Genomic DNA, 10990 nt, shown 5'->3' with positions numbered 1-10990 from the left:
ATTTGGTGGAGATCGTGATTTGATCATATGAAGGACCTTGCAAAATTTTCAACTCATTTGGATATGCCTAGCTTGTACTTCCTTCACAATGACTTCCCTCAGACATGAACTTTGAAAATTTGCTCAGGAATATTTACTAGGAAAATTGAGTTGAATTTTGGCATGGGACAATTATATGGACAGGAAAAGATGTCCAAAAAGTTTGGGGTCAATCAAGCAAAGATAAATGACACTTCCTTTTCAAACCACCACTTAGGGCAGAAATAGAAAATAAATATTTGTGAATTGTCTTTGATGATGCCAAGGAAGGATTTTGACATACTTGAGGAAGATATGACCCAAAAAAATTATGAGAATTATTTGGTAATTTTGGGAGTGACAGAAATATAGGTTGCTTCACAACCTAGGGTTTAAAGGGTTATTCCTTTAACAGAAAAGGAATATTCCCTGGAAAAAGAATATTGTATTAGGTCAAGGATGAAAATGACATGATCTTGGGTTGATGATGAGGATGGCAAGCCACTATACCTACGAAGACATGATCTTCCCAAGTTTTAGAACCACATAGCCACAGAAAAACAATTCAAATCAAGAAATCCAAGAAAATCGTCAGAAAAAGAAAAGGGCAAAACCCAGGGTGTTACACATTACTTAGTATGATTAGTTCTCCAACCAAATTTGTAGAGGATCTTACCTTTGAGCATCTCAATGGCAAGAAGACAATACATCTGATGTGCTGCTATTAAAAAGTAGCAATTAATACCGCAATACAAATTACATGTCTGCACTTTGAATGAAATCCCATCGCTAATCTTTCTCGGGTATGTGACTCCGTTGGACTCACATAGTGCTATATGTATGTATAGCATCTAGATCGTAAAATAGGCGTCGTGGTAGTTTATGCTAGAAATAGTCAAAGGAAGCATGGGATTTAAGACTTAAGAGCCATACATGAAGGTTGTTTCTCCCCTTTGAAACAATTGGATGTACGGCAATTGAATCAATAGATGTTGTGAGGAGTAGGCGGATCGTGCAGGCGGAGGCCAACCAGGTATCCTAGCGGCAGTGACGCAATGCATTGACTTGCTCATGTAGCGGAGCGAAATCAGACTGATGATGAGTGGTGGAGAAACAGGAAGAGATGTGGGACACATGCATGCCTGACCCTGTTGGGCTGCATGACGCTGCGGGAGAAGGCAGACTAAATGGCTTGATCGAGGTGGCTTCGTGGTGTTGCCCGCGGCAGTGCGCCCCATGACCGCGGCACCCCCATCCGGTTTGGCCGGCATGGTCGATGACATGTAGCACTTCGCCCTCTCGTCCAGCCTCATTGTTATTCAGCATCGACGCCGTCAACGGCCACAACAAAATCGGTGCCATCATCTTCCCGCACCAATGTCATTCTCTGAACCTCTAGGTGTGTACAGTCATACAGTACCCACGTTGGTCTGGGTTATGCGGAAGAGATTGAGCAAGGGAAGGAAAAAATCATGAATCCTCGTCAGGTGATGACATCGTTGCTATTTATTAGAAGAACTCATGTGAGAAGGACATTTTATAAGGGAATGAAGCGATGCCTTCAGCTGTTACTCCTAGACTTGTTTTGCTAAGTTGAATGTCAATGAGATAGTGGGGATGTGAACAACAACCGTTTCTGTGCTTGTTTTTGCATGAGGAGATAATGAACTCACAGTTCGTAAACTGAAGCAAAAAATGGCATGATAGCTAGTAGCTTAATTGCATGCATCACGGTAGAGTAGGGAAATTCGGTAGTTTAATTGCATGCTTACGGATATGGCATGATAGCTGAGTTGGCATGCGTGCATGTCAAGATAAATAGAGTAGTGAAGATGACTCTCTCCCTGCGCGTTGTTGTGGTAACTTCGTTAAAAATGCATAAGTAGTTGCTAAAAATAACTAACAAATGAAAATAAAGTATAAGCTTGAACAATAAAAGAAAGTGTCTAAAAATAGAATAAAAACTTTTGAATTATAGTTAGAAATGTCACCTCAAAGAAAAATGTGAAGGATGACATACTAATGCAAAAGTAATAATTAAATGCATGACTTGCTTATGTGGCAGATTTTGCATGGCTTAGTGAGAAAGAAGATTTAAATGCATTGCTTAGTGGGACATTGAGGTGGACACTTTGCATGTCGAGAGAATTGGGACCAACTTCTTAATAATGTAAGATTAACACCTTCAATCGTCCCAATCTTTGAAAATCTCTTCGCCTACCTCCTGCTTTTAAATAGATGAATTAATTCCTCCAACGCATAGGTTCCTAATAGCTCTAGCTGCAAAAACCAACTAACAAACACAAGCCATCAGATGGCATACTATTATGTAATGAAATAGAAGAATAAAATCATCATCCAAGCAGTCCTAGCAACAAAACTTATGAGGTAGCTATGAATTTACTCGGTCTAAACTAAAGTGAAACATATCAGAGAGAGCATGCACTTCAAAGTTATATCAAATCACAGCCTGAATAACATCAAATTGTGTCACTTGTGCACAACTCATTACACAACAGCAACAGATGAATGGAGCAATTTGACTCGAGAAAAAAACAACTACCACCAACAAAGGATAATACATTATTTGTACACCATTCAAATTGAAATCAAACCATACCATAGGGACTAGATATTGACCTATTCCATGGAAAATTACAACTGGAGTTACACCAGTAAGTATCGAGGGCATAAGTCTTTAAACTACGCCAACATAACAATATTACCCTAAACAAGAAACAATCATCAATCTAGGACTGTATTGCAACATAGATCATCCTACATAGTATAAACCGCATAAAAGAGCGAGCCGATGGGATAATAATGTTGGGAAACGTAGTAGAAAACAAAAAATTGCGTGCCTACGACCACCCAAAATCAATATAAAGATGCATAACGGGTTGGGATCACGATCATTTTCGTCACCGAGTTGCGAAGGAAGAAGAACGTGTCGGTGTATATCGTACTTGGAGTCCCTAGAACCGTCGATGAACGATCTCTCGTGCCGCCCACGAATAGTCCCTTGAGCCAAAGACCGAAAGCACGATCTCTTTGCTTGATTGCAAGTGTGCGACCTTCACGATCGGACGACGCTTCACCGTCCAGAGCTAATCACCGCCGAAGAATTAGAGGGAGAAGATTAAAACCACACGGGGCTTCTAATTATGATGACAAGAGGATTAGCCTACTAATCAACTAGGACGAACTAGAAGTAGAACTAGAAGAACTATAGAAGGCTCCAAAACTTGTATATGCAATAGAGCAAAAAAAAATATTATATATTAGAGGAGGAGGAGGGGGCAGCCACCAAGGAGGGGAAGTCCCTCCTTGGGGCACCGACCAAGGGGTAGGAGTAGGACACGCCTCCTGGTCCAATTCGCCCCCCCCCCCCCTATATGGCAAGGGGGCGCCATTTCCTTACGGGGCCTTTATGGCCCATAATTCCCTCCATTTCTTGGCCTTTTTAGACCCGTTGATATTTAAATTAAATATAAAATATTCTAAATACTTGTAGATCATCGTACATATATATTTTAATATCTTCAAAAACATTTTTCACCTATATATAATATATCGGCAATACCCGGTATTACCCGATATTCACCGAAACCTTTCTGGTGACCCCGTAACGCTTCCAGATTCTCTCGGAACTATTCCGAATATTAATGAAATAATTCCACAAACATATTCTCATGAATCCCGTCCTGCTAAAGTTCAGCAATTCGGCAGACCATGATTGCCTTAAGCTTGTGACCCCGTAGATTCGGTAACTCACAGACATGAATGAAATCGTTCGTTCAATGACCGACAGCGGGAGCGTGGACGTCCATATCAACCCTTATGAGCACATGAATGATATTCGAGTAAACCTTTAGTTATCATGTGATGTTCTCTTTTCTTTGTGATACTTCAAAAAACGTCGGATGCACCGGTATCCTCCTGAGTCAACACTATGCTCATTATACCGAAATCCTCTTTACCGATTTTGTTCTTCTTTCTTGGACATCACGTGTATGCCATTTAACGGTTTGTGATGGTGTTCACCATGCTTTCTGTGAATTAACCTGACAATCCTCTTCTGCTTAATTAACAGCTGAACCAAATCTTTTGGGCGGTTTCAAAAATAAATCACTTGGGTCATCTTGTCCGACCAATGGACACCACAGCTCCTATCACTCTACCTCTGCGTCATGCCAGTTACCGGAACGACGAGCATATTGGAGCAGTGCGCAGCAGGCAGATCGCCCAACCAACCTACGACGGCAAGGGAACGCCGGGCATCACGCCGGGAATCACACGAAACGCTCCTAGCTACCTTTGGGGCCGTCACCATTGCCCAGTACAGAAATGCAACCTGCACGCGCGAAAGGGGGAGCACGGCACCCGCCGTTGACGACCAGGGCCGTCGTCGTGCAATGCATGCACTATCGCAGGTTGGCACGCACCGGTGACCAAAGACGCGCCGCACATCGTGCACCCTACTCCCCCCCGCAGGCTCAGCTAGCTGCCCGCCACCACCACCAAGTGGGGAGCAATCAATCAGCAAGGCCGGACCCAGTTGCAACCGCACGTCTGACTCCTCCACCCGATTCATTCCGCTTCGTTAATCGTCATCCAAGAAGAAAGGAGGAAGGGGATTAGCACGAGCAAGATCAAAAGCAAACGACTCTACTGTACAACCGGGATTCGTGTCTCTGCAAGTGTCACTTCCACTCCCGGGCGTCGCAGGGGGAGCACCCCTCCAGCGCGACGTCGGCGATCTGCACCCCGGTGTCGTACACCCGGCCGGCGGCCCACCGCCGCGGGAGGACCTCCCCTTCTGCCCACACCCACTTCCCGTCGTACCCGCCGGTGACCACCATCCGGAGCTGCAGCGGCCCCGCCGGCGCCTGGCCCGTGCTCCACGCCGGCCCGCCGCGCTCCCGCGTCATGGACCTCCAGCTCGACGACCCGGCCGCCGCGACGTCCACCGCCACGATGTCCGTCTGCCCGCCCTGGTACAGGAACCTGATCGTCAGGCCGCCCGGTGGCGCGCCCTCCTCCACGCGCACCGACAGGTTGCGGCGGCGCGCGTACTCGCAGGGCACCCGCTTGTACTCCACGCCCACGGCGCGCCGCTCCCTCACGCCCACGGCGCGCCGCTCCCTCAGCTGCCGCGCGGCGGCCGTGCCCCCGCCGCCCCGCGCCATGGCCGCGTACGCCGCGCCGCTCAGCACGAGGTCGGTGCGGTTCGTGGCCGTGCGCGCCTGGTCCGTCACGACCACCGTGGCGCCCGCGGCGCTGCAGAGCGCGGCGTCCGTGCACCGGACCTGGTAGCACGCGCCGCAGCCGACGCCCCCCCTGTACAGCGCGGGGCTCGCGGCCGCGAGGAGCCCGCCGTTGAAGGTCGCCCCCAGGGAGCCGTACCCGCAGGAGCCAGCTGCACCCAGAGCTAAACCGAATCAGTCAACCAAACCACGAACAACAAACCGTAACAAACGGAAGCGAAACGCACCATTGTCGAGGACCGGCGAGGAGGCGCGGTACGCCGCCTTGGACCGGCGCACGCACCGGTCGCACGCCGAGGCCGGGGACGAGGCAGCGGCGAGGAAGACAAGCAGGAGGATCAAACGCGATCGAGCGCTCGCCATCGGTGGGGCTTGATTCTTGAAGACGGGTGCGTTACTCGGAGTGGTCTACTTGCTAGAAGATCGAACAGGACAGGAGAGAAGAGAATAGGATGGATTCTTGCGAGCAGCTGGGCTGGAGCTAAGCTTTATACCCGACGCGGCGCGCACGCTGGTTGGCCGGTTGCGGTTTACGAGTTAACTGCGCTGGCCCTAGGTGCGGCCAGCCTCGAAACCGGACGGCCGCGGTCTCGTACCTGGGACACAGTAGAATGCCGACGCGGTTGGGAGTAGGGAGGAAGGAAAGCGCGATGGCCACGTGGCCGTGAGGTGGATCCAGGGATGGGGGTGAAGTGCTGCGGCAAAAAGTTTGGGGTGGCCACCGACCCTGGAGACGCGGGCCGTAACCTGCGCGCGCCAGCGAGTGGTGCTTGAACTGCTCGAAGTTGTACTAGGATAAACTCCGGTAACCACGTCCCATCGGCGGGCAGCCTGCCGCGTGGCGAGGTAACGGCACGTTTGATTGCCGTTTTGTGAACACGCGTGTGTTTCTTTACTTTTATATATACTGCCTCGAGAGGGTTTCCACTTGCTGTTACCTCGAAAGGGAAGGTAGTAATTCCTGAGGAAAGAATTAACTCCTTTGCCGATCAAGGAGGAGGCGTTTGAGTTTGACAGAGCTGACGGGGATGGGATTTGGGTTCCAGGGGATAAGGATAGAAGTGGCGGCTAGGCTTGCACTTGCACGGTTTGAATAGGGGACGAGATCACGACCGATTTAAAGCGTTTCCTTGGGGCTTATCGCGAACCACGGCCGCCGACGGCGCCACCGCCCACTGCTGCCGCGGCGCCCCGCGCAGGTGCGTTTTCGATTGTTGCTCCTGCTCTCATCTCTGTTAAGAATAGAATAGTTGCTTACAATTAAGCTAATTAAGCTAATTAGGATTAAGTCAATTGTTAGATAGGTTGCTTGGTTCTCAAGCAACCATGTACTTCCTTGGCTCTTAAGACAACTATGTAATTTGTTTACTTGACCGCCTTCCTATAAATAGCCCACTTCTATCATCAATAAAGACTGATGAATCATCTTTTATTCAAACTCTCTCGTTCTTTACTTTCTACTTTAAACACGTTATCAGCACTTTGCCCTGACAGAGAGTGATTAGGCCAGAGAAAAGAATAGTGGTGCTCAGCCATCGAGGCGTGTACGCGCAGACTTCCTCAACGCCTCGAGCGATCCTTGGCGGTGCCGGCGTTGTCCGGCGCGGCGGTCTGCAGCGGTCTTGGCGCGGATAATGACACCGGTCACGGCGGCGCCCGCACGCGTTTGCGTCGCTATGAAGACTCCGTCTAGCGCGCACGGCTTCCGCACAGAAGAATTTCTGTCAATACCGATTCAATCAACCACAACCCCGTCCACGGCGAGAATACATGCGCATGCATAAATCCGTAAAAGAGGAAAACTGGATCAGGAGATTTATCCGTTTGCTTTGTCTTCTTCCCATCAATCAACGATCTATCCATAATTTTTCTCGTGTACATGTATGCACTCACGAGAATTACTTCCATCCGAGTTCATAGGAGAAGAATACATGGATTAAAGTACCAAAGGCCTCGAACACGATCTGCCAAAAGGTAAAATCACTTGATTGCAGAGAGACGACAAACAATGAGTATCGGGAAGGACAAGAACCAGGACTCACCGACAAGAACATCAACCATCGGCCCCGGCGTTGTGCTTGGCCACGGGATGCTGCGCACGACGCAAGCGGCAGCCTCGAAGCCTGTGACGACGGCTTGCGAGACACAGCACCGTCCTCCGGCGCGGCCTCGCCTTCCCAGCCGGCGATGTTGCGCCGTCCTCCAGACGACGGCCTGCGCGCGGCGTGGTGACTGGAGAGGACCTCCGTCGCAGCACTGGCACGCGACACCCGAGCCCTCTCATCCGGCATCAAGGAGGCGACGCGACCCACGGCACCCTGCGGCGTGGCTGCTAGCGGACATGGCCACTCCCGCGGCAGCAGGCTCTCAGGCACGGCCGCGGCGTCTCCCGGCGCGCAGCAGACGACACGCTCCAACGGCGCCCTCCGGCGCACAGCAATGGCCGACACGGCAGGCCCTCCGGCCGGTGGCGGTGTCTAATCCCTAGCCACACAGAAAGAAATTGGGAATTTCTTATCTCTTTGACGAATTTGTAATTTAACCCTCAGGTTATGTGACGATCCATATAACTCGTTAGGTTTTCTGTGCAGCCATCAGGTTAACCAAACTTTACGGTTTAACCCCCAGTTCATCCCAAATTATATATACAACATACTTATACACCATTTCACAATGGGTAAAATTCTGAGTTGAAGACCTCATGTCTTCATACATTTGCATAAGTATGTGAATTTTTTTTCCACATATATGTGTTACCACATTAATACTATTGCAGAAGTGCGTTTTTCTTCGAGATCCTATTTCTCCAAAATTCAAGACATCATCTATGTCTTCACCGCAAAATTTACCTATGACATGCGATCTTAGGACAACAACTTTTTGCATGGAAATATTATTTTTTTCCCTTGCAAACCTTAAGAATTATATAGTGTCATACTTAGTATGACTAGCCCAGATTTTATTTGTGAATCACAAGGTATTGGTGGCATCTATAGTATCATTTGCAAATTATCCAGCACTACTGTGAGGTCTACATCTTGCCATTTTAACATGACTACCTTCGAAGTGCTCTTCCAAATATTAATATTTGATGTGACTACCTCAAGATATCGTAAGGTAATACTGGCATCTACTACAAGATTTTGCAGACTATCCACTATTACTACAAGGTCTACATCATGTCACTTTGACAGATGATTACCTTCAAAGTGATTTCATAAATTTAGCATCACATAAGGTAATAGAATTATGAACATCTACTGACAAAAGTCAGATTATGTTTTCTATTACTGTGAGATCTACACTATTGGTGATTATCTTCAAAGTGTTATCCTATATAATTTGAGGTCTACACATATGGTTATAAAGCACCAGATATTTATAAAATTTGCTCATCTGAAGCATTTGTTGTTGTTCACTAAAATATTTTACTCTCATAGTAAATATAGTTCTTGCACACTAGCTATATACCGAAATGGTATTGTGTGCTAATATCAACAAGCCTCATTTTGCTTGAATATGTCATAAGAAACTACATAAATATTTCCATATAATCATGATTGACTTCTATTACATTGGTAAAATACATGGCAGTGAAGCCTATGTCACTATTTATAATTTTAGCGTTGTCCATCCATCAAGATGGATCCCATAATTATGGCAATGATTGAGTGTATCAGCACTTTTGCAATGTCCACATCACATTGTGGTTATACTTTCACAATGACTATCCAATGTCAAACAAGCAACGTCTATGTTTTTGGCGGTGACTCTAAAGTTGCAACGCTCATATGCATTTTATTTGTCCCAACTTCACTTAGTTCTCAAACTAAATACATAATGGATGAATTTAGATTCATTCTGAATATTCCCCTTAATATAAACATGATGCCTTGAGCACATCGCGGATGATTACCCATTCGTTTTTCAAGACCTCAAGTCTATCGCAGCTCACAATTCTGTCACTTAATCAACTTCAAGTTGAGATCTCGTGATCAAATATTTTCATATGCCCTTAATACACTTTACATCCTCTTATGGTGGTACTACATTTTTCCATGACGAAGAGACATATAATTTCTTAAAATCATTAGATTCACCCAACAGGTGATATACCATTATTTGAAATATTTGCTGGTACTGAGAATACTATGCAAGACAGTGGTCACAAAATAGAACCATGAGGAATACGAAGTAAAGTGGAGGCTAATAGACAACCAAAGACAAAATTACCTCTTAATAGGGAATATATCATCTTCAAAGGATCACAAAGACAACTCTCAAGTTTGTCAAATGTGTGGTTATACAAAGATTATACCTATGATTACCAAACCGTCAAATACATAGTCAAACTACAGCACATATTTGGGATAAATTTTAAAATTTGCAAACTTGCAACCAAAAAATATTCTGGTAAATGATTGTTCTCAAATCTTCATTAGAAGGTGAGAACCAAAAATCTAGTGCAATAAAATGATGGTGAATGCCATTGCAACGATGATATGTTTGCGTAATAAAATTTTCAATAATATTGGGGACCTCATGTAACCTCTTAATTATCCCAAAATATTATTAGCCTATACTTGTTGTACTACAAGTAGTGCGATGTCCAGTATCTTATTTCTCGGACATGATATTCGATAAATTTTGAATGTATGAATCAAGTCATACTCAATATTGTTGCGTACACAATAATTTTCTAGCGATGATTAGAAAATTATTGACAATCCTGTTGGTCACCACTTATCAAGTTACAAATTTTCCCAAATCATCAGATTTTATGTGCACCGCATGTGCCATAGGGGAAATAAGTTTTAAGGCACTCTCACCTTAAAATTCTAAGCAGGACACTTATTCTTCCTTGAACACATTCAAAAGATATGTCTAGAATGCTTAACCATTATCTGGGGTAATTTAGATACTTCATGTTGGGGATCGTAGCAGAAATTTAAAATTTACTACGTATCACCAAGATCAATCTATGGAGTCATCTAGCAACGAGAGAGAGGGGAGTGCATCTACATACCCTTGTAGATCGCGCGCGGAAGCGTTCAAGAGAACGGGGTTGATGGAGTCGTACTCGTCGTGATCCAAATCACCGATGATCCTAGCGCCGAACGGACGGCACCTCCGCGTTCAACACACGTACGGAGCGGGGACGTCTCCTCCTTCTTGATCCGGCAAGGGGGGAGGAGAAGTTGATGGAGATCCAGCAGCACGACGGCGTGGTGGTGGAAGTAGCGGGATCCCGGCAGGGCTTCGCCAAGCGCAATCGGGGAGGAAGAGGTGTCACGGGAGGGAGGGAGGCGCCAGGGCTTGGGGTGCTGCTCCCATGCGCCTCCCCACTATATACAGGGGTGGAGGGGGCTGGTTTCTTGCCCTCCAAGTCCATTGGGGCGTTGGCAAAGGTGGGGAAAAGAAATCCCATCATTTCCCTTCCCCACCGATTGTTATCCCCTTTTTTAGGGATCTTGATCTTATCCCTTCGGGATATGATCTTATTCCTTCTAAGGTGGGATCTTGGTGCGCCTTGACCAGGGGTGTGGGGCCTTGCCCCCACTACCCACGTTCACGTGGCTCCCCCAATGCAGGTGGGCCCCACTTCGGAACCTTCTAGAACCTTCCCGGTACAATACCGAAAAATCCCGAACATTTTCCGGTGGCCAAAATAGGACTTCCCATATATAAATCTTTACCTCCGGACC

The 10990-nt window shown here is 46.7% G+C and overlaps 2 protein-coding genes across 2 annotated transcripts; both read right to left on the bottom strand.

Moving 5' to 3' along the window:
- Nucleotides 1–4591: 4591 nt before the first annotated feature.
- On the bottom strand, nucleotides 4592–5761 carry LOC123181553 (expansin-like A2). Its single transcript, XM_044593850.1, has 2 exons — nucleotides 5513–5761; nucleotides 4592–5437 (listed from the first exon to the last, which is right to left on the bottom strand). Exons 1-2 carry the CDS (start codon nucleotides 5646–5648, stop codon nucleotides 4722–4724), a joined length of 852 nt encoding a protein of 283 aa, XP_044449785.1. The 5' UTR covers nucleotides 5649–5761; the 3' UTR covers nucleotides 4592–4721.
- A 1334-nt stretch (nucleotides 5762–7095) lies between these two features.
- On the bottom strand, nucleotides 7096–7612 carry LOC123181555 (uncharacterized). Its single transcript, XM_044593851.1, has 2 exons — nucleotides 7328–7612; nucleotides 7096–7249 (listed from the first exon to the last, which is right to left on the bottom strand). Exons 1-2 carry the CDS (start codon nucleotides 7574–7576, stop codon nucleotides 7184–7186), a joined length of 315 nt encoding a protein of 104 aa, XP_044449786.1. The 5' UTR covers nucleotides 7577–7612; the 3' UTR covers nucleotides 7096–7183.
- Nucleotides 7613–10990: the final 3378 nt, after the last annotated feature.

Source organism: Triticum aestivum, chromosome 1D (assembly GCF_018294505.1).
Source record: "Triticum aestivum cultivar Chinese Spring chromosome 1D, IWGSC CS RefSeq v2.1, whole genome shotgun sequence".
Lineage (NCBI taxonomy): Eukaryota > Viridiplantae > Streptophyta > Magnoliopsida > Poales > Poaceae > Triticum > Triticum aestivum.
Note: the sequence above shows the minus strand (reverse complement) of the source record. Positions and strands in the feature narration are given on the sequence as shown.

Coding starts and splice junctions, on each gene's coding strand:
- LOC123181553 (XM_044593850.1), bottom strand. CDS start 5,648: ATGGCGAGCGCTCGATCGCGTTTGATCCTCCTGCTTGTCTTCCTCGCC. Junction 5,438..5,512: donor CTCGCCGGTCCTCGACAATG/GTGCGTTTCGCT, acceptor CTCTGGGTGCAG/CTGGCTCCTGCGGGTACGGC.
- LOC123181555 (XM_044593851.1), bottom strand. CDS start 7,576: ATGCCGGATGAGAGGGCTCGGGTGTCGCGTGCCAGTGCTGCGACGGAG. Junction 7,250..7,327: donor GATGGTTGATGTTCTTGTCG/GTGAGTCCTGGT, acceptor ACCTTTTGGCAG/ATCGTGTTCGAGGCCTTTGG.